At 37.9% G+C, this 24,875-nt stretch overlaps 1 protein-coding gene across 1 annotated transcript in view; it reads left to right on the plus strand.

The window, feature by feature from the left end:
- Positions 1 to 5,584: 5,584 nt before the first annotated feature.
- LOC140162929 (carboxypeptidase B-like) overlaps positions 5,585 to 24,875 on the plus strand; it is a 21,096-nt gene continuing 1,805 nt past the window's right edge. Inside the window, exons 1-10 of the mRNA XM_072186246.1 lie at positions 5,585 to 5,831; positions 9,017 to 9,098; positions 9,733 to 9,951; positions 10,741 to 10,839; positions 11,903 to 12,001; positions 13,380 to 13,431; positions 14,082 to 14,146; positions 15,358 to 15,448; positions 16,179 to 16,390; positions 18,848 to 18,932. Of these exons, the coding sequence (XP_072042347.1) occupies positions 5,767 to 5,831; positions 9,017 to 9,098; positions 9,733 to 9,951; positions 10,741 to 10,839; positions 11,903 to 12,001; positions 13,380 to 13,431; positions 14,082 to 14,146; positions 15,358 to 15,448; positions 16,179 to 16,390; positions 18,848 to 18,932 (1,069 nt within the window). The 5' untranslated portion in view covers positions 5,585 to 5,766. The remainder of the gene's footprint in view (positions 5,832 to 9,016; positions 9,099 to 9,732; positions 9,952 to 10,740; positions 10,840 to 11,902; positions 12,002 to 13,379; positions 13,432 to 14,081; positions 14,147 to 15,357; positions 15,449 to 16,178; positions 16,391 to 18,847; positions 18,933 to 24,875) is intronic.

Raw genomic sequence — 24,875 nt, forward strand, 5'->3', positions numbered from 1 at the left:
TAAGAAGCATTTTATGAAATGGACCCTTGATCTTGAAGCCTCTTAATTTGTTGTCCCCTTTAATATTTGTTTTTCTTTGTTATTGCTTTTTAGGCCACATCATTGCACCATCCTTTTTGTTTTTGTTTGTTTGTTTTGTGTGTTGTGATTGTTGTTTTTGTTTGGTTTGAGTATGTGTTTAAGTGTCCCATATTTTATCTTGTTTGTGTAGGGGTGGATGGGTGGGGGGGGGGGGGGTTCGGTTTGTTTTCTTTCCCTGATATGAGAGATTTCACTTCTTTTTTTCAACTACTGTGTACAATTAATTACGTGTTGTTTTCTTATGAAAAATGATTCCTCTTCATGATTTTGTTGTTTATTATGTCGATGCAACTATTGGGTTGATCTGTGTCTGTCATTTGCCAGCTTTTTGACTGCCCGGGCTTCTTGCCATGTGCATTCACTTTGTTCTGGACACAGATCATCTCCATGTATTTTAATTTTAAATAACTTCATGATGTGTGATTTGATTGTGTGAACAGTAGTTGATTAAGAGCAGGGGGCTGGTGGTTATTATCTTTGTACTAGAGATGTTAGTTGTCCGGAAATTTCCTGGGTTTAGGTAAATAGGTTTTTGTTGTTGTAATTTTACCTTCAATTTCATTATTTCTGGAATTGTCATCATGTTTTTGGTTTGGAACGTTTCAGAGGCATTTTCATGCATTTCACAGAAGATTAGAAATTAGATAAAAAGCAAGGGAGACTAAAAAGTAGATTGTCTTTGACGATGGAGGTAGATTCTCAAAAACAGATGGGAAATGTATTAACAATAATAATTCTTTTATTTTAGAAATGTTACGGTGCTTGCTACGCACTAACAATGATATTCATATTGCTGTGCGTATCATATCCATGCATATCGAAAATTATCACTTTGGATATTTTTTGGGTCTGTTGTCTAGAGAATTAAAATGTCATAGTCTGTCAACAGATACAATTACTTGGCTCACCCACACTATTAATTCACAATAACCTTAACGGTGAGTTTGTATATCTCGGCAGTGGATAATATACACAAGAGTGGTAACTGACTCCATCTCAGAAAGAAAATGTCGTTCCTCAACGGCACTGATTTAGCACATTTCATGACGGCATGTGACAGATGAATCTTGATCAGGCCCATCATGCGTTTCGAGGGAGCACTGTATGTCTGCCATTTCATCCCATGCACATCCATGTCCCACGCATAATTTAGAATTTGTTTTATTTACTTATAGGCTATCTATACTAAATTAGGGATAATTTGTAACGCTCCGCACCTCAATAAGACATCGAATTTTGTTTTTGTTTAAGTTCAAATTAAGTTAATTGTTCAAGGGGTTCAAATTAAGTAAATTGTCAACATTAGCAATTTTATAGGTTAAAGGCCGGGGTTAAACTTTAACCCCGGCCTTTAACTTAAAGGTTGGATGTGCTTTATGGAGATCCTAATACTAGTAACTACCTAGTCGTTTTTATGACAAGAAATCCTATTCAAAATAATTTGACGCGAATCGGGTCATTATGAGAAGATTTTCTAAACATTTCAAGGCGCATCTTGTCATTTACGCGTGGTCATAAATCGTGGAAATGGATGACAAGAAATTCTAGTCAATTCCAAGTCGAGGCTGCCAAAATTGGTGTGCGTTATCACTGCGAATTGTACTGCAAATTTGAGCGTTTTAAACGGTTGCTCTGCCTCTGACATTAAGTTTATTTGCAACTCTCCTCAGAGCGCCCAGCTTCTGTCCTGCTCTGGATGAGACGTTCGAAATGTGCTTTGTCCAAGTCAGCTTGCTGTCGACTGTGACTCCCAGGATCTCCAGCTCCTCCTTCTCGGCCAGTTTGGTGGTATCAAACATAAGAAGATCTAACTTGGTTGGATTCATCTTTCTTGATATTGTCATAACACTATTTACTATTCTTAATATTTAAGTGATACCCATATGATCTTTATAAAATCATTATTGTATATATAAACTTAAACACTATTATTGTGGTATTACTACATTTATTATTCCTTCAACCTCCATTGTCATTGCTATTATTATCAGTATTTATTATAATCAAATTTATTACCTTTTCCTTTGTATTTATTCATTATTATTATTTATATGTATTATTAGTATTACTATTATAAATAGTTATGACAATGATGCTCTCCGTGTTTATTTAAATACTTATATGAGTGCAATCCATGTAACATTAATTTCATTTATTTCTGTATGTGAAGAAGTGATTTTATATGTGAATATAAAACAATCTGAATCTGAATCTGAATCTTACATTTTGATGGCTCGAAGGTCACCTTCATCTGTCCGCCCAGATCCTCATTTTCTCCAGGTCTCTGTTCAGGCTAGCAGTACCAGCTTCAGGGTTGTCTCTACATGAAATCTCACAGAACAAGGTGGAATCATCACCCAGGTTATCAATGAAGATAGAGAACAAAAGTGGGCCCAATATTGACCCCTGGGGGAACTGATGTATTGATGGAGGAAGAACTTGATGACTGGCCAGATAAGACAACTTTGATGGAACGATCTGTCAGGTAGCTCCTAATTCAGTCGAGCACTTTGCCGAATACTCCTTTCGCTATCAGTTTCGAGTAAAGGCCATTATGCCAGACCTTGTCAAATGCGCCTTTGGTGTCCAGTGCAATCAGGCACACTTCGTTGCCTCTGTCCAGGGAGTGGGACCACTATTGGGTCAGTATTGTAAGGATATCAGCTTTGCTGCGGTATGACCTAAATCCAAACTCTCTATCCGATATCTGTTGGTTTCTAAGGAGGTATTTCTGAAGTTAGTTCTGTACAACAGCCTCCATGACCTTGCTGGTGATGCAGAGCAGATGGGCGGTACAGATGGATTAGACTTCGAATCTCTCTTGTGAATAGGGATGACAGATGCAGTCTTCCATTGGCTCGGGAAAACTCCCTTTGAGAAGGAAAGCCGGCAGGCTGAGTGGTCTTGTAAGTTCTGCGCTGCATTCTTTCAGGACTCTTGCTGGGATTTCATCAGGACCAGTAGCTTTATCTGGTCGCAGATTCCTGAGTAGCTCCCTAACATCTTTGACTTTGAAGGCTATCTTTTCCATTGAGCGCGTTGCTAAATGCTGAACTTCAGGGCAGATTTTTCTGCGCAGGTAAGCTGACATTTAGCGGTCTGGCAAAATTTTAAGGTATGGCAAAATTTGTCAGCTTTGCCTTTTGATGAAGCAGAAAATTAAAAACAATAGAATGTTTGTAACTAAAACACTTTATGCCTATTTATTTATTTGTTTATTTACTGACTTATTTATTTATTTATTTATTTATTTATTTATTTATTTATTTATTTATTTAGTAGATTAGTAAGTAATCAGTAATATTTCATGATTCATCGGTTTATTATTGATTGCTGATAACTTGAAAACTTGCTTAATTAATCGATTGATAGCCATTTCACATATTCCTAGTTTTTATGAAACGTCTATTTGAATAGCATCGTACATTAGATAAATATCAGTATTGATTTATTTTATCTAGCAATATCAAGGATTACTATCAAACATCTCACAGCTAATAGTTGGCTAGCTTAGTGGTCATGCGCTGAGTTTCACAATGGGAAGGTCCTGGGTTCGATTACCAGCTCTGCCTATTATTTTCAAGGCTAGGAAATAATTACAATTTCTGAACTGCTAATTTATTTGGCGAGCGATCTGAGCTAGTCTTTGAGTGAACACAAAGAAATGGAGCTGATGGGATGTACAAACAAGACGTACTACGAATAGCGATATGCATACAGTTTATACTGTACGTCACTGATTCAATGATTCAATATACACAAGCAGGCGATGTATTTATTAGCACTCGATCGGTGATACCCGGTTTTATTATAAATGTTAAATTTTACTGTAATTAAAGCACTTCAGGCTTAGTCTTTCACGGGGCATTTACATACACCAATAACCATTACAATGGTGCAAAAAGTAGAAATTCGAAAAAAAATTGAGGGCGTTGCTGTGGAGCAAATCACACATTATGGATATAATGTATCATCGTGCAGCTGGATCTTACACGGGTTGTATAATTCATTTCTCAAAGAGTTGAAAATATCACAATTTTTACTTTGGATTTCAAAATCTTTACTTATAAAATGCAGTTAAAGATATCCACAGCAAACAGCAAGGCCCCGCTAATTAGTGTATTGCTTTTCGAGTTAGTGTACTGGAAACAAAACCTGCGTTTTACCTGAAAACAAATCGAATTTTCTATAATAGTAACACCATGTGGTACTGATCATGCGCAAATCGTAGAATAGAAACTAAGCGGCAGGCTCTATGGCAGGGCTATGGTATCTCATATCATATAAGTGGTATGCTTAGCCTGAGTCGCTCGGCCTATCTCGAACAAAATCGCCATGCGTAGCTTTTGAAAAATGAGAGGATTCATGGTACTATCACGGCAATTTTTGAAACGAAGATATAGGGATGATGACGCAGTGTAGGGTGTCTTTTATTGTGTGTAGGTAGAACTTCAGCATTTCTGGTGACCATGAGTGGAGGAGCTCGTTCCATCTGATGTCCATTTCTATGCCCGTGTCCCAGCCTAGACATCTACCTTGTTGGACCATGCTGTATTAGGATAAGGCCTACCGAAATCTGTACGTGATATTTCTTTTACCAGGGAGGACAGGGCATGTTTGTGTTCTTTCTTGGTCATTTGGTATGTACGTTTGCCTGATCTAGTGAAGGCCCTGCTGGCATGTTATCCTCTGCAGAGCTCGTTGATAAACAAGCGTCTCTCCCTTTCATGAAGCTCCTTTATTCCACTCCACTGCTTCTTTTCCCCTTACCTCGATACCATGTGGTTCAATCCACTAGTTCTCTATATCACAGAAATAGGTAATTTCAAGCAGCGGAAAGACATGGTTATCAATAAGAATAGAAGGTTGAGTCCCCAGATGGCCACAATTTCAACATGATTGACCTGAGACTTTTCTTGTTTTAAACAATAAAGTGTAAAGTTTTTAGATTTCAAAGTTTTTCATAGTATAATTCCAAGAAAAAACTCACGTTTTCCATACAGTTTCGGCGATCCAGTCTGTTGCCTTTCTCAATGGTGTCTGCCAATCGATCCTTTGTTGGATGGTATGACGTCATCATAAAATGATGACGCCTTCAGGATCAATTGGTCGTAGACGTGACTCAGGCAACAGACTGGATTGCCGAAACTGGGAATGTTGGGAAAATCGATGTATAGTTGATGAATTTGTTTGTTTAAACTTTTAATCCAGGCTTTTGCCTGTTGTTGCATCTCCTCCATCTTATGTTTTATTCCACTTTGCTATTTTATCTACATGTAATTGACATTATTTTTGATGGAAACAAACAAATATGATAATGAAATATGATATTCAATCAAGGTCATGTCTTCCATAGCGGGTGTATGGATTTCAATTGGAATAGCCCAATGAATGAAGCATGATTGAAGTATCAAAATAAAACAATAAATGAATCAGATTGCATTCTGGGATGCGTAACATTCCACTGGTCGGCCATTTTGACGTACTTTCGCCGATACATCCCTATGCAAGCATTTAACACATTTAACGCATATACAAGTTATGAATATTCATCGCTTAAGATAGCGGTGTTAAATCGGTATGAAGTTAAAAATGGAATCGTTAGTCCCAAAGCGTCTGTGCATAGGATTTTTCATTTGCAATCCGTTGATATTATTTGCATACTTCGGTTAGCTATCAGTAATCATGAAGTTGCTTTGTGCTCTTCTCGTGTTTGTGGCATCTACCTCGGCAGTCAAGAATTATGGAGGGTAAGTCATTATTCATAAAGTCTATTAATGTTAAACTTGCTTTTTGTTTTCCTTTTATTTAAAAAAAAGTAACTTGCATCGCTCGGAAATATTGACTTGATAGTAATACATTTTTGTACTCTGGTGTACAAGGATGAAGTATAAGCAATGTAAATAAAGTAAGAATTTTACACTGTAATTAATGATTACAAACTGCGCACAAAAATATCTATCCGTTCAAGTGAGACGCATTTTCTTGATGAAATGAGCACGATATATACGTAGATCTATAAGCTCGCCGGATAAAGAAATGTGGGCCGTACATTTTGATCATTCACTCCATTCCGCACGATTTTATTGTTTGCAAATTACAGCAATTTACACAAGGAACTGGCGAGTTGAGCAATTTGGTACTCTCCAGCGCTTTCTCGACCATTTGAAATCGGCTCACTGCGGCATCACGAGTTTAGAAACTTTGGATTGTGTTCATTATTTATAGCGTGTTGGAAGGAAAAGCCAATGAAAATGTTGTCATTTTTTGAACGCTAGCTTTTGTCAATCAAATTAAATATTGCAATTGTCATATTGAGTGTTAATATAATATCAACAAATTGTCACTTATTTAAGGGTGACGATAATTTTGGTGATGATTTACTTTTTGACATCGGGGATGAAGATTAGTGGAAAATAATTGAATAATCTGAATTGCTCGGCCGAAATAATCTCCAAAGACTCACACATAATCACAAAATAATGTCGCAATCATAAAATACAAAATATTCTCATGTGTATTTATTTATTTATTTATTTATTTAGTTAGTTAGTTAGTTAGTTAGTTAGTTAGTTAGTTAGTTAGTTAGTTAGTTAGTTAGTTAGTTAGTTAGTTAGTTAGTTAGTTAGTTAGTTGTTTATTTATTTGCTAATTTATTGATAAATTTATTTTATTAATTTATATATTTATGTATTTAATTTGTCTATTTATTTGTATTATTGAAACTCTGGCCAATATGTTAGGGTTCAGAACCAGAAAACCGTAACTCACTATGACCAGCTCTCACAAAATGAGGATAAAGTTGGCTCCTTGCTTCGGGCCCGAATCACTGATTTTGTTACTAAAAAAAAAAAAACAATGCAATTTGAAGCCATTTCGAACTAGAAATTCGATTTTCGAGGTTTTTGTGGCGCTGTTTCGGCTCTCACCCAAAGATTCCATTTAACAAAAAGGTCATGTTCTCACCCAATGACCCCATATTTTTTACATTTTGCTCTCACCGAATGCCAAAATCATGCTCTCACCCAATGACCCCATATTTTTACATTTTGCTCTCACCGAATGCCCCTTAGTGCGAAAGTGCCAGCCCTACACCTATATCCATTTCATATTGAAGTGCCCCCCAGGGCTTCGGGCTTCAAAAATCAATATTTCCTCAGCAATGTCTGTTGTTTTCTATTGAATTTTGTCATGATTAATGGACTGTATCTTCTATAGTGGTCTGGCGACATTATGCTCATTTTGTGGGAGCAGGTGATTCTGAGTTGAGGTTTTCTCTCAACCCTCGATATTCTGTTCAATCAATGTCGCCTTTGTAGTGGACAATGTCATGGAACCAATCAAGGAGCTTGTATAACATGGAGTAACATTAAATTACGTAACGCCGCTCCTTTGTCCCGATTTGATTTCTTTTTTTATCAAGTGGAACCTTTTGTTCAGGACAAAAATGTTCCGCCGTTTCGGTAATTACCCTGACGGCATATTAACACTTTACCAGGCAGGCCACTGTCAATAAAAGTGATCAAAAGAAAGTAATGTGAAAGCGTCTATTTGAGCAAGTGGTACCGTTTATTCTCATACAGCCCACTGGTGCGACTGAGACTGCGCAATCTCAGTGACAGCGGGTGGTCTTCGTGTATGCAAATATGTCAGAGGCGGTAAATAACACAAGACTAATGTGCAGCAAAATGGTCTATTTTGTTCGACTTTGTGATTATATTGTAAACATTTCCGGCGATAAATATTTTTTCCGTCGGCAAATACTTTAAAAATCTTTAAAAATCACAATTCGGAATCATCCCATGTGTAACAAATTTGCTACATGGTGTTCATCTAAAGAGTTCCTATCCTTTTCGGTAGAGTCAATGGCATGAGAATTTGGTCACGCTTGCTGGTCTTGGTATGTCGTGCCTATGGGTCACGTGCATATTTATAAATACGTAGTTATAAATATAGTTGAAGCATACTGCCTATGGAAACATTAAGGGGGAGCGTGTCCCTCGTTCCCCTACTTCCGCCGCTTATGGTTAAATACCACTAATAGGCCTGGGCGATACAATGAAATACGACGAGTAACTATTTGTTTTCATGGCATCTGAAAAGACTGCATTAAAATCGCTGAAATTGATCAAGTTATATAGCCAAAAAAGTACTTCTTAGGTTTTGATGCTTCAAAATGGTATATTTTCTCTCATTATATGACATTTTTGTTGAAATAGTACCAAAATTCATACGCACGGCTTCGGTTTTTAGTAAATATTCGCCCTACCGTATTGTAACTTTCAGCTTCGAGGGCGCACTGCCATTTGAAGGTGTTTACGGTTCAGTGCGTTAAAACAAGAAAAGTCTCAGGTCAACCTATGTTGTGTTTTTGATCATTTGGCATCTAAATCATATAGTTTCACCTGATATTAGTGGCATTTAACTGTGAGAGTTCTGAATATGAGAAAATTCAACCCGAAATTGGCCATTTTCCCATTGAAACCCGTGTAATACATAATTAGTGGTATGTAACCTTATGATTCTAAGACAAGAAAAGCTACTACAAGCTAGAGTGTTTCTATTATTGATAAGGGGTGAATACCTTTGGGGAACATTTTTCCAAGCTTATTTTCCTCATGCTTCCATTGCGAAGCGGTAGTTGGAAAATTAGTCAAATCTTCATATTGATCCTATTGTGAGAAAACATCGTGAAAGTTATTATCACCATGCGTTCAAAGTTTTACGGTCATTTAAAGGATAATCTGTATCGCTGGATTTTCATGTAACTTAGATAATCAGTAGGTGCCAAAAGTTGTTTCAATGTCATTTTCTGAGATCAAAATATACAAATTGATCAGCATTTGATTTCATATTATGTGGCTTTATTTAATCTTCACCAATTGAAACATACAAGTGATGAACCATTATCTTATACTGATCATTATATTTTCAGGTACCAGGTGTTGCGTGTGGTACCGCAGGACATGGAACAATTACAAAGACTACATGACTTGTACAGTCTACTCGAAGATACCGTAGGTCGTCTATTATTTACATATTATTAAAATATAAGGATGGTTTTCCTAGCTCTGCTGACACACACAAAAAATAATTGTTACCTAGGTAACAAAAACCTGCCTTAATGTGTAATGACTTTTGATAATGTCAACAGATTTTTGAATCTTTAGATATCAGATATACTCAAAATCGTAGGACGCGTGGACGCGTTAAAATTTCGATCGTAAGTGTATAAAAGAAGGCGAGTGGAGCAAAAATTTTGAGGCACCAACCCTTAATAACTCTGTAACCCCCCTATTTTGGGTGTTAAAAATCATAACCCCCTAGTCTAAATATTCTATGACCCTCAGTATATTTATGACCCCCCATTCCGAAGAAAATGACAGCCCCTTATTACCGGGATTCTCAGTGACAACTTGTCATTCTGAAATACCCTGGCTTTCATATAGTCTGACCCTTTTCCAGCTAGTCCTGTATTTGTTACAAGAACATGAATCAGACAATTACAAAAATCCTCTCGTATGTATGTTAGGTGCTATTAGATTTATACGTCATCACGTGACTTGAAGTTCCCCTCATCCTCAGACTGCCTCATCCAATATAACTTTTCATTTGTTATTTATTTTCTATTGTTATTTATTTTTATAATAGGTAGATTTCTGGAAAGAACCAACCAGATTGAATCAACCCGTGGACATTATGGTTGGCCCAAATCTCGTCAAAGATGTGAAAATAGAATTATCTCGCCGTTGTTTGGATTTCTCCATCTTTGTGGAAGATGTACAAACTAACATTAATAATGAGAGATGCACAGACTGTGTCAATACTAAGGCTGGGTTTGATTACACTATCTACCATACTAGTAAGCAGGTGGGTGTTTATAATTAATAATTTCAAAACCATAAACGAAATCGGTAGGAGTGTTTTAATACCGAGGCGGCGGATGTTTAGTTTTAAGGTCCGTTCATACTACGCTGCAATTGCGATGCGCTGCGTTGCCGCATTGCATCGTACTAAATATACTGCATTGCGATATCACAATAAAGTTAAATACATAACTTGGAAATGCGACAACTTGCGGTGAGTTTCGACAAAAAGTAATCGATATATCGGCAACGCAACGCATCGCAACGTAATTGCGACGTAGTATGAACGGACCTTTAGTTTTGTTTCATTGATTGTTTGTATTTTCCTTTTATCGTTCACACATATACCCAGCCAACACACTACGTTTTCACGACGTTCGCTGACGCTGTACTTAGCTTATCATCTACGTTGTAAATACGTAAATTTGTGAACTCGAATTTGTGTTGTGACAACGATATTTTCGACGTTAATTTTCGGACGTTGATATAACGTCATTATGACGTTGTAATGACGTTGTGTCGACGTTAAGTTGTAAACGTATCATTCAAACGTCCCTATTGAGTGCGGTCAAGCGTGGCAACAACGTACGAGTAAAACATTCACAACTTGACGTCGAAACAACGTCATAATAACGTTATATCAACGTCCGAAAATCAACGTCGAAAGTACGATTCACAAATTTACGTGTGTGTTCTCTGTATGCGTGTATTTGTTTTTGTCCCGGAGTTTTGTGTAAGTTGTAGAGTTCATAGCTTTTGTTAATACTTTTTCAAATAATGCTTAAATACACAGATCAGTCAATGGGTTACAGATATGGCCATAGACCATGGTATTGTCACCGAAATTAACATTGGGAAATCTGATGAAGGTCGGGATATCAAAGCAGTTAAGGTACGTTGACTAATTATCTGTCGGTTTCAGCGCTTCAGCCTAGTCACCCTAATATCAAATTAATAAAATCAATGGAACTTCACCCTAATACACGAAATTCATTGTTTGTTTTGCCGTAAAGTACTCCCGATTCCGAATTCATAATAGAGTTATGGCATTTAAAAACATCTAATGACGGAATCTGTATCAGATAAACTTGTCGGTCAAAATAAATTACGTCATAGTTTTGTTGGGTAACAGCGCACAACATTTTGAAAGTATTTATCGACGGAAATGTTAATAATATAATCACAGAGTTTAACGAAATAGTCATATCAATTTCTAAGCGCTCTTTAAGTCATTGTTCATTGAATTTACAACCGTATGACAAAACAGGCGAAAATAGCACACGATTTGCAATTGAAAGAGAAATAGCCATTGCTCATTGAAATGAATCTAGTATATGGACAATATAAAGTGTGCTCTTTCATTTAATGACATAAAATTGCAAAAATATTGTAAGGATCACTCGGGGTTTTGACTTTAAACCCTACATCTTGGTCAAAAATTGTGCGTGAATAGGTCGTTTCAACAGATTTACCACATTCGCCTTATAAACATTGAATTGCGTCATCTATTCACGTAATGAAAAAACAGTGTTTTTAGTGGGAAGTGTTAGCTTTCGTTCGATATAAACCTTTTCTGATTGGATGAATCGGGATTTTGACAAAAACCAATCACAGATGTCGTATTTTCCACTAGTCACCAGTTAAAAGCTCACACAGTTCTTATGATGCTATGCACTCAACCGTGTAGCGTAAACACAGACTGTGTAGAGACAAGGCATTGCTAGGCTAACTTTGCTTGGCCAATTTGTGTATTAAGGTGTACCGAGGTTGAAACTGTGCATAGATGCGTTTATAATAGAATCTTTTGTAGCCAAACCTTTCGAGACTTACTGTCCGTCTACAAGCTGTTATGGCAACACCGAGGTGGTCACGTGCGTATTTATACGTATTTATAAATATAGTCGAAGCATATACTGCCAATTCTAAAATCCTTAATGTTTTTTTTTAAATTTCAGATCAGCTCCGGAGGAAGTAAACGCGTAATTTATATACAAGGTGGTATTCATGCACGTGAGTGGATCTCTCCAGCAACTATGATGTATATGGCCAATGAGGTGAGCTAGTCCGAGGGTAGCCTACTTGATATGCCACTTGTTTGTTTTTGTCAATCACATAGGATATTAAATGCATTTTCAACATTTTTTCCGGTGGCCTACTTTCTCTTAAATGTCTATGAAAATCCAGTCCAGAATCTGCACTGAAACCAGAAGAATGTACGAAAACAAGGCGTTTTGCTTGCTTTATCTATAATTTATCTACATCAAAGCACTGTTGTACGTGTTGAACAAATTACATAACAAAATGGGGTCTCTGTCGCATCATTGTGTTCCTGTGGTATTTTGCCCAAGCATGGACCCTACACTTCCAGGGCTGTAATATAAATGAGTCCCATTGGTTCAACGATAGACAAATAAAGCCTTATGGGCCTTTATGGGCTATAAAGCTGGGCTATTGGCTATGACTAAGTGTTTTAGTTCACGTAATTATTTTTACGATGTTTCACAAAATTTCAATTCACTCAATTTCAATTTCCATATTAAAAAACAATACATCCAACGACAAACAATTAAAACCTTATGGAGGAGTAGGCTGCAAAGCCAATAAGGCCTGATAAGTAACATACCCCTGAAAACATATTACAATGAATTATAGAAGAACTAAAGTTACATTAAGGGGGTACTACATCCCTGCCCAATTTTATGCCGATTTTTGCATTTTTCTCAAAACTTATAGCGCATTTGTGACAAGTAAGGTATGTATATTATAGGGGCAAGGACTACAACTACTGCACTGGAAATTTTATTTCAGCACAGACAACATTTGTGGAGTTACAGTCAAAAATGAAGGAAAACCAATATTTGATCAATAAATCAATAACTACTTGCCTTGAGTTGCTGAATTTTCAGTGCAGTAGTTGTAGTCCTTGCCCCTATAACATACATATCTTACTTGTCACTAATGCGCTATAATTTTTGAGAAAAATGCAAAAATAGGCACACAATTGGCCAGGGGGTGTAGTACCCCCTTAACAATCAATAACAGAGAAATAAGACACAGCAAGGAATGGCTCAAAGATCGGGGATACTCGTGCTTAAATTGAATGCGAAAATGTTTTATAGGAATTTATTCTTTAGTAAATAATTCCAAAGAAAGGGGCTATTTGTCCTGATATCTTGGTCTGAAAAGGTTTTCTTATTATTTGTACAATCTCTACTGGTAACGATTATTATAGGTAAAATCTCTACCAGAAACGTTATTCACACACAGCAGTATGGTGAATGTAGTTGCACATCGGGCTGGAGAGATTGATCGGGGCTGAAGATATTGCACTTTGTCGTAATCGTTTCTTGATAACAATTTTTGTCGATGAAAAAATACAAAGATTGTTATAATATCGCACCTATTAGTTTCATTGTGATTTATATCTTGCAGATGGTAACAAAGTACGGCGTCGATTCCACAGTAACTGCTATGGTAGACAACTAAACTGCTCAAATAAAGAAAGTCCGCAGTCATGTAACCCGTCCTACACCAAAACCTGATCTTGTTATGACAATTTGATTGATACGATCGTGTGCAGAATCTTGGTAGCTCCAATTTGATACCAAATTTGCTACCAAACACTCAAAAGTGACAAAGATTGATACCAGAGTATGACATTTGGTGCATTTTCAAAAGTTGCAAATCAAAACGAAGCACGCGGTCGAAATTGCTTAGCGTGGCAATATGGTCAAGCTTGCTTGCCCACGATGGCCCCTGTCGACTATCCCAAGTGCGCGCTTTATTCAATTGGTAATTTAAAACGCATGGATTGCTACAGTGCTTTACTGATGAATACTAGGGCACGATGCGATCGATATGACCTAGCGGTTGTTTCGGGCTATGTCAATGGTCGCGCTCTACCATTCACCTCTACAGGTCAGCGTGGGCAGTTTTTAATTTGCAACTTTTGAAAATTCACCAAATTTCATATACTGGTATCAATCTCTGTGAATTTAGAGTTTTCGGTAGTAAATTTAGTATCAAATTGCAGCTAACAAGATTCTGCACACGACCTTTTCAATCAAATTGTCATAACAAGATCAGGTTTTGGTGTAGGACGGGTTACATGACTGCGGACTTTCTTTATTTGAGGTGTTTATGACTGGTATATTGTACCATCCCTCAACGTAGATGGTTATGATTACACATGGACCAATGTGAGTAATCGTCTTTTCACGAACTTAAGATTGTCATCCTGCATCCGTGTCACGCCCATGTTTTTGCCGACGTGTGTGCGGATGGGAGCGGAGACAACCGCTCGTTTCAAATTATAAGTTTTGGTTTCTCTTTTGTTCAAAAACCAAAAATCAAAAATTAAATGAGGGGCAGAACTTGTCTGCAATCATAACATCTAAAGCTAAATTTATACTACGTAGCTGAGCAACAGCGATTGGCTTTTACCCAATGATGTAGAGCGTTTTTTGTTGCATTTGGAAAAGCGCCTCTACCTCATTGGTCAAATACCAACCGCTTTTCGCTCAGTGATGGAGTAATAAATTAAACTTTAGTGTAGAGAGGACCATAAGTGTATGATAGCTTATTCAGGCTATAGAGGTTATCCACTTCACTCATGTGTGACTTCTAACAAAAGGCACTGGTTCCCGTAGTATTCCTCATTCAAACTAATTCAATGCACGACCTCGGAGTTACCTACATGACTTTGGCGGGCTATTTTGAAACAGTCATGGTTGCACATGCAGGTACTTCTTTAGAATGTCCTAAACAAGGTATAGCAGTCGTTGATAGGATATGCAGCTTATAGAACATGGATAACCTCTATTGTCATGATTGTGTTAAGCAAATATCAGACACATACCCGGTTGTGTTTATATTGAATACAAATATGGAACGGTATTAACAGAACTGGCGTGGCATGGGTGCTGGAAATATAATAGTCATAAAAACTTTTGTTTGCTTGTTTGTTTGTGTGAAACATAAACGATGCATGATGATGGAGATGATTTGGTAGGGGAGAGTCGGAGAATCTGCAAAGATGCAACAGATACAGCATATTCCGGTGGCGTAATCTTGAACAATGGAACGCGAAAAAAATTAGGTGTTTACTGGACCAATTTGCCATTTTAATACTATTTTAGTCCAAGGTGTTTATACCACGCTAAAAAGACGATTCACAGAGCAATCCTATAGTCGATTTCTGTCCGGTAGATGGAGCTGACAAGACTGGTGGTAATATATCGGCGATGTCCGACGGAGGGGAGCAAAATTGCAAAATCGTCCTGATGGCCGGCTTCCAGTTCTCCGACCCTCACCAAAGTACGTATTTATGGACAACCCATTTTCTTCCAGCAAATGGTACCTATGTCTGATTTGTCTTACTCATTTCAAAAACCTATTTTTATCTACTTAGGATCGTATGTGGAGGAAGAACCGCCAGCCAAACACTGGATCATCTTGTATTGGAACTGATTTAAACAGAAACTACCCCTATAAATGGGGAGGTACGTGTTAAATCATCAGTAAATAATAACTTAATAGGTGTCAGGTAATTTTGAATCCATGCATGGCCATTTGGTCAAATGTTGGGGTTAATTGTAATTTTTTGTGCGCGCTACTTGAGCTTTTACAGCATTCAATCGGGGGCCACTATAAAATTCGACATCCTTGGACTCCTTATTTTGGCCATCCAGACAACGAATTTTAAGGTATAAGCTGATAATAAAGGCATGTGTACCGATTTGTGGTAGTGTGCAGCATATCCGGTTCCCGCAGGTCCAAGACAATGCAATATTTCACTTATACATTTTATAAATTGGACTTTGCTTTCTCGTTTGACACCCTGTTCATGAAAATCGAACAAGAATTGAGCAAGATATGCGACTCCAAACTGTCAAACCCAAAAAACAAAATTTGCAATTTCAACGATTTTCAATGGCGCATCGTTGTATTGCACACAAGCACCAAGGGCCAATCAATAAAGCACACACTGTAACAGACACAATTGAATCGTTAAAATTGCAACTTTTGATTTTGGGGTTTGACGGTTGGAGGCGCATATCTTGGTCAACTCTTGCTCGATTTTTACGAACATGCTGTCAAATGAGAAAGTAAAGTCCAATTAATAACATGTATATTTCAGAATAATCCACAATTATCAGGTTGTTAAACAGCAATGATGACTATAACTGACGAGTTTCATTTTGTGCCTGGTGTACTATCTTTTCAACGCAGGATCTGGAACTAGTGATAACCCTTGCTCTGATATATTTCATGGTGAGGCACCATTGAGTGGAATAGAGACTTCTGTAGTACATGAATGGCTCCAACAATTCTCAGGCAACATCGCACTGTTCATTGACTTCCATAACTACAGTCAGCTTTGGCTATACCCATGGGGTTACACCAATAAGAAGAACATTGAGCAACCACATAAGGATTTGCAGGTAAACTTTAGCATGTTTTTTTCGGTTCGGCTCCCGAAAAGGGAGCAGCGTGGCACACTGGTTAAGGTCTTTGCCTTTGGTGCAAGAGGTCCCGGGTTCAATTCCCCGAAGGACAAAAATATTCCGCTCTCCCCGTGGCTCATCTGGTAATGGCGGGGCAGATGACCTATGACAAAAGACCTCGTTACAGTCGGTTTCGATCAGGGTGATTGTTGGCTACACTTGACTATCCTGCAAAAATTCCCCAACCAGCTATTTACGGCGACCCCCTTCGTTTACCAGGTCACTTGTGCCTGGCCGAAGTTTCGTCAGCGTTATCTCCTAGATTTCAGCTGTTTGAATTCCTAGATATGCTCGACATCAAAAAAAATCGTTATTTGGAAGCTCATTTGCACTTATGTATAACGACGCGTCAATGTTGGTTAGCATGGTTAATATACAAATTACGATAGCGCAGATATTTAAAAAAAAATGCCCTATAACATCGTGGATTGATATAGATCAGTTTACAAAGCACCACCTACGCGAACCGCGCATTGCGTATTGTTTGACTGTATGCGTCTTTTGTGAATTTACGCAGGCGCAAGTTGGTACTTGATTGACGCGAGTACTGACAAAAACCGAATAATTATCGCCTATTACGAACTGATAATAGTATAAGTCATAATTTGTGGTTATATTGACAAATAAAAGGGTCTTAAGGTGACACGGCCTAAGGGGGGGGGGTCTTGCATTGATATATGCGAATTGAGAGGGGCACGTTTGATGCCATTTCGTGACAAAAATATCTTTATCAGACTAAATAGTTACTAAGATAACATGACAGAATTGAAGAACATTTTTTTGTAATTTGGCGCTTTATATTAAAAATACAGAAACAAGATACGTTGTAGCAGTTCTTAAGAAACTGATCATATAGTATAGGAAACATTGCACAGTTTTCCAGTTCAGTGGTTTAAAGAAATTAGCCAATAGTTATTCACAGTTACACCTCTACGCCATGCATAACTTCGGCCCAATTTCAAGTGGCTGTCACTTTTCACAACTAATTTGTTTGAAGCACCCACCATTCGGCTCTTTCCCAAGTCTGTGCATTAAAGTAGCGTTATTTTATTATACTATTTATAGTAAGATTATAGCAACCGTTGTCAGCTTGACGTGCTGCAATGTAATCCACACTCAGCACAGTGTTGCTCACTTACACCACCCTACGTCATAAATAAGCCTAGTCCCATTTTCCTAAAATGAAATTTTAAAAAGGAATTAAACTAATTTGGCAGAGGATCGACTCGTACACACCTGCCCCTTTCCGCTATTGAACTAAGCTGAACTACACTAATGTCAGTGTGATGCCCTAGACTAGTCGACGCACCCGCTTCATGAGTAGCCATCTTGAAATTTGAATACACCACAGCTCCAACATACCGGAATTACAAATATCATGGCAGGCAAACATAGAAAACTTATCATGTTTTGATATATCTTAGACATGTTAAACCTGCTTAAAAATAATGTGTATAGCGCTAGCTGTATTGTTGTTAATTGTGTGTTTCGATCGATTCAAACTTTTAATCAAACACCGATGGGTGATGCAATGCCAAAAATGGAAGCAGACTTTCTTTGATTTTGCAATATTGAACCAAGTTCTAAAATACTTAACATTACATGTACCATTTGACACTAAGTTTATGATGATATGCCATTAAAAGAATCGGCCTTTAATACAATCGGTAATAAAAAAAACACTCTTCTCTTGGCAGGTTTGGGTTGCCAGTTCAACGTTTTTGCTGTATCTTTACTGTGGTAGCCATAATCGCAAGTACATCAGTTTCCCCAGGAGAGTTTTAGAATGACAAGAAAAGGCAAAAGAACCACACCCAATTAAAAAATATAAATAAATAATTTAACAAAAACAAGAACAACTCTCCAGATAGATCTGATGACTTCTGATATTTGTTACAGCAAGAAAGTTTGAAATATTTAAAAAAAAAAATGCTGCGTACTTTCTTGTATAATTTACCACGACAAACCATAGCATGCGAATATACCCGAAAGAATACCCCATTCCATCTACAGATTGATTTTTGGGAGTTATCATTGAGTAAAACATTTTAAGGATGGTCATGGAAATAAAGTGAAAAATATTCCAAATTTTTGACTTGTCCAAGACTGTACTAATATACATCGAACGTTTTTGTTTTCGAAGAAAGTCAGGAACCGACTGTGTTTTGGAACTAAGCACCCTGAAGATATTTTTATCTCCCTCCTTTTTCCTCATTTCCCTCCTTTTCCTTTTCTATTTACAGTGAAATACACGTTAAAGCATGTTATAGTGATGCATGATTATTTCCGGGGATTATTCATTGTAGGCATGATAACATAAACTCTGAAAATTGCATTTGTTGAGCTGAAACCATCTCGTGTTTTATTTCTTTATATTTACTCGACATACAACAGCATGATCTAGCTATAAGAGCAACTGACGCTTTGAGAAAGCCGTACGGAACGGAATATTTTGTTGGAATGTCTGGACCTGACATGTGTAAGTATCATAAACTGTCAATTAGTTAATAATTAAATCTGGTCAACCAGAAAAACTCACTTTTGGTTAGATGGAATCACCGACGTTTCGGCCAAAACCTTTGGCCTTCAGCTGGGTGGATGATTTAGGGTCATCCGAGGTCAATCGATGAGGGATGTTGCTTGATGACCCGATCCCAACCATGTGACAGATTCACTCTGCCCCGCTCCTGTTGAGGGACGGTTGTCCGGCTCGTATCGACACTGCTTCTTTGACTCCCCGTTCAAACCAACGGGGTTCACAGTCCAAAACGACAACGTCGTAAATGTCAAAACTGTGACCACTGCCCTCAAGGTGTTTGTAGACTGCTGAATCCGTCAGACCTTCTTGGGTGAATTTGATATTGTTGTCGAGCTCCGAAGACTTGACTATAACCCAAGTATCGTCAACATAACGATACCATTTGGAAGGTGGAGATCCGGGGTAAGACGACAAGGCACACTGTTCGAATCGCACCATATACAAGTTGGCAATAATCGGCGACACATGGGAGCCCATCGAACAACCATGGTATTGTTGGTAAAAAAACAACTCGTTACTCGTTAGAGTTAAAGCAATAATGTGTGATTTGCATAAAGAATAGATTCTTATGTAAATACTTGTTTTCACTGATCACATTATCCCCTTTTAATTTCGAGCCAAACAAAAGAGGTATAACAAAGAAAATTGCGATTCATTCCAACGCCTACATGCGTGTACTACGCCGATCGTATTACATGTAACTGCACGGAGCATCGCGCTCGACGTGTGTACAGGGTGTCCCAGAAAAAATTACCGAGTGAATAAAATTGAACGTAAGTCGAGAAGTAGACATCATAATCAAAAAAATTAAAATGAACCGCATAGCCTATTTTATTGTGCATCATGTACCAAAATTGTATTTGATTCGGTTGACTGGTTGCGAAAAAATTAACGATTACATAATGCGCACATCAATGCAGTTCATTCCAAGTTTGATCACAGGCGCTTTTTTCATACTCGCTCCTAAAGTTTGTGTATCGCATTAAATTCAGTCCACAATATCTGTTTTATAATCCAACGGTGTTATGTTATTCATGCTTTCACTGAAGATGAATAACCTTTTGTCCGAGAAAACTTCGATTTCTGCAATTTGAAGCTTTCCAACTTTAATTCTTTAGGTTGTTCAAATATGTTATATTTTAACTTTCCAAAGAACATTTGAGCCAAGAATGACAATGATCAAGTGCTTACAGTTTACGTATGATTTTTGATACCATGCAATATTAATGGTGAAGATTTAAACTTTGCATTACAATTTATATGAAATATTCCAAAAACTTTAATGTGTGTGAGAATTTTTTAAAGCCAGCTGGAACTCTTTTATCATTTATGCAATAATTCTTTATGCAACATTTATATCAGCATTAACGAAAAAGGATATTTACAAGTACCGAGCATCATCTTACATGGAAACTTTCATTTACAATATCGAGCAGGTTTTCAAATTTGAACAAAACCTAATAAATGTTTTGCAAGAAACAGATTGTTTAAAAAGAACAAAAAGGATTCACAGAACAAAACATGAAGCCCATTGACAGTTAAACCACTATAGTGCGCATTGTGTTGAATGATCTTTCTTTCAAACTTGGAATGAAGTGAATTGACGCATGCGTTATGCAATCGCTCATTTCTCCGCAATCAGTCAATCGATTCCAGTAAAATTGACGTATAGGATGCATAATAAGATGGGCTACACGCTAATGTTTAGATATGTTGATTCTGATGTCTATTTCTCGACTTACGTCCAAATTCATTCGCCCGGTAATTTTTTATGGGACACCCTGTACATACAAGCTGATATCCACGGTACATGTTAGCAAGTACTCGATCGTTGAACTCTGAATAAAACCTGGTCGTCCCGGTTTTAGTACAAAAAGTTAAATTTTACTGTTATTAAAGCACTTCAGGTTTAGTCTTTTACGTGGTATTTTAGTATACCACTGGGCATTATAATTATACAAAAGTAGAAATCCAAGTAAAATTGAGGGCGTCGCTGTGAAGCAAATCACACATTATGGCTTTAATCTGTCACATGGTTGGGATCGGGTCATCAAGCAACTTCCTCATCGATTGACCTCGGATGACCCTAAATCATTCACCCAGCTGAAGGCCAAAGGTTTTGGCCGAAACGTTGGTGATTCCATTTAAATCAAAAGTGAGTTTTTCTGGTTGACCAGATTTAATTATTAACTAATTTATCAAATAATTAAAGTACCAGGTACGTTCACCCCTGCACACCGTCGACGTCCTATACGATAAATATAAATTTAATACTCCGTTGGTGAGCGACGGGCGAGTGGTAGTGAGCGACAGGCGAGTGGTATTTCACTGAACGCAAGAAAAGGAGTTCTATCTGATTGGCTAGCAATCGATCGCTTAGGTCGCTCAGTAGTCAACTACAAACTCATGCATTCAATTCGATTGAAATCGATTATTCTATTATTGACGAAGATAAAGAGCGTGATAGTGTGTCAATAATGTACATTGTATTGCACCTGGTTTTACCAGCATTCCTTTATAAAATAATTTTCTCAAAGAGTTGAATATTATCAAAATTTTTACCCAGGATTTCAAATTTTTTACCCGTAAATTGCAGTTAAACATATCCACAGCAAAATACCGGTCCTCACTAATTAGTACATTTAATTTCCAGTTAGTACATTTAAACGAAACCTGTGATTTACGTGACAACAAATACAATTTTCTTACAATAGAAATATCATATGGGATACTGATATGGTAGGCCGCAACCGCCACAACGTGGAGCTGCTACGCGTAGCTGATTTTTTGTTCCGTGGAGCCAAATTGACCAATCATGTTAGAGTTTTTCATTACTCGGAGGTAAAACTGACCAATCAAGTACGACTTACTCATTACGTGAAGCGAATTTAGTCATTAAGAATTTGCCAGACGAGCTTCACGTAGTTGCAAGATATCCTCGGTCACGATAGTTATGATTCAAAAAGTAATTATGAAAAGTACGAACCGACTTATTATTAAGATGGACATGCACTCACAAGAAACTCATACAGTATTGTACACAACTATATAGCTAGGCAGAGTGGTGGTAAACCATGCACACAATTCTGCGATCTGCAGTGTATCGCCGGGAGCTGATTTGTACATCTTGCGCGGCGTGGCCTGCGGAATTCGACCTTCAGCAAACCAGTTCGGATTTACTTTATATACTAGTAGTAGGCCATACATACTGTAGTTACGGTACTGCCCGTTTTCCTATACACAATACTCAGTGCGCTCACCATTGACGCGTGACCTTGTGTATGTTAGAAGTATTATGCCATTGCCTATATGACGTCACTGTGTAAAAAATAACCAGTCAATATTTAAAGTATTCTCTGAAATTCTAGAAAATATAGTTTTGTAACATTTCCTAAATTTTTAGCTAATTTAGGTGTTTGGAAATATTGGTACTTTTGTGTTTTAGGAAGGATATGTAAACGACAGATAACACCAAAAAATATGAACAAATTATTTCTAAACCGTGTTAAGTCTGCAAACCATTATGCTTCTCATTTTCAAGAACGCTGGTTAACAATAAGCAGACTATTGTCTCATTTCGTAAACAAAAGCCCAGACAGTATTGTTACCTTGCGTTCGCTTTATAATCATTCACCCAACTGAAACTATAATACCAGCTCATTGTTCATTGCACAGGTAAAACAGACACAAGTGCAGTGTGTATTTAACCAGAGAAGATCTGATGTAACATAGTTGAGCTGTTTTCATTGAGTGTTATCTTGGTTTAATAGCTTTTAATGGGGTTTAAGTCCTTCAAAGGTCGTGGTGAATTCTACTGTAGACATGACTGCATCATGATTATTTTAAAGTCAACAACATTCAACAATATGATCACCGTGTGACGGTGATAGTATGACAGTATCAGTACCGTGGGTGTCAGTGATCCTGGCCTGACACAGTAGACAAACAAACAAACACGCCACACACATGGCACATGCATGCAAGGTAACATTGACTATACACTAATCAAACAATGGTGTTGATCCTGTACAACTGATTGTGGTTTATTTACATTCGATTCATTTAAAATCCACATAGTAAACATTAATTTTGGCAAGAGTTTTTCTCTCTGGAACGATGATGCATCAACTGGCTCCGCGTAATGAAAAGATCTAACATGATTGGTCAATTTAGCTCCGCGAAGCGAAAAGTAAGCTACGCGTAGCAGCTCCACGTTGTGGCGGTTACGGCCAGCCATATACTGATCATGCGAAAATCGTAAAACATAGAATAGAAACAGTGTGGCCGGCTCTCAAAATCTCAAATTGTATGCATAGCCTGAGTCGCACGGCCTATCTCGAACAAAATAGCTCAAAATCACCATGCGTAGTTGTTGAAAAACGTGAGGATTTATCGTACTACCACGGCAATTTGTAACACGAAGATATAGGGATGATGACGGTGTGCCCTGTATCCATGGTATATCCGTGGGAAGCACGGTGGCCCAATGGTTAGGGCGTGAGCTTCATGATCGGAAGGTTGCGGGTTCGAGCCCCACCACGGCCAGTGTGTTGCGTCCTTGAGCAAGATAGCTTAATTCCCAATTGCTTCACTCCACCCAGGTGTAAAATGGGGAGCTGCTGGGGGTAATCACAATCTAAGTCGCTGAGAGTACCTGCGCATCAGTTGCGGACTTGGTGAAGCGGAAATGATTCTGATATATCATATCCTTATGGCAGCGGAATAATTGTTGAAGTGTGCTGATAATTAGGCCATGCCTAGCTGAAGCGCACGTTAAATCAAACAACATTTTTTTTTATATCCTATATCATAAGTCCTAAACAAAGGCAGATATGTTATAATTGGAACCAGCACGGGAACCAACAGCTAACACGACGATCCAAAAAACACAAGGAAGATGCAAATTTCAAAGTTGCAGTTTGCCACATTGCATGCCCTATTGTTTTGTACACAAAGCGTTCGCGAACAAGAGAACTAGCGCTGTGCTTGCATTGATTAGCACGAAAAACTGAACTAGCGTCGTGCTTTCATTGAGCTAGAACACAAATGTGCAACTTTTTATTTCGTATCCATTATGCAGTTATGTCTACAGCAAAATTCACCACGACCTTTGCAGGACTTAAACCCCATTAAACCAAGATAAAAACTCGTTGAAAACAGCTAACTATGTTAAATCAGGGACGTGTCTCATATCCCTGGTTAAATCAACAAACACATGTTTCTGATTTACCTGTGCGATATCGCAATGGGCTGTGATGAAATAGGTATTATAATTTCAGTTGGATGCACCATTACAAAGCAAACGCACGGTAACAAATACTGTGAGTGGCCTTTGTTTCCCAAATGAGAACAATAGTCTGCATATTGTTAATTATGGGGGGGGGGGTAAATTTTCCGAACGGCCCGCCAAAATCGCTTGCCCCCCCTCTCGGCCCGCCAAAAAAAAATCTTTGCCCCCCCCTTACACATGCCCAATTTTTGAGGTCCCAATTTGCAAACCTTAAATGGCCTAGATATATGTTGCGAGCACAACAATCAGGAAAATTTGCATATTAAAGCGTTTCCGTACTGTTTTCCTAAGCCTAAGTGTTTTTATTTAAAAGACGCCCCATGAATGTGTGCCAAAAATCGCTTGTCCTCCCCCTCTCGGCTGGCCAAAAATTGCTTGCCCCCCCCTTTCGGCTGGCCAAAATTGCTTGCCCCCCCCCCAATTTTACCCTCCCCTGGGCTCATAATTATTGTACAGCCCCTAATCTGATCACCGTGTCTTTGCTTTTTAACCGATTTCAACGAATGAGGTCTTAAATCCGAGCTAATAGAAACATCTGTTCTAATTATGACACACATGTCTTTGTTTACGATATACAGGGGTGTAAATAACTG

The sequence above is a fragment of the Amphiura filiformis genome, chromosome 1 (genome assembly GCF_039555335.1).
Source record: "Amphiura filiformis chromosome 1, Afil_fr2py, whole genome shotgun sequence".
NCBI classification, from domain to species: domain Eukaryota; kingdom Metazoa; phylum Echinodermata; class Ophiuroidea; order Amphilepidida; family Amphiuridae; genus Amphiura; species Amphiura filiformis.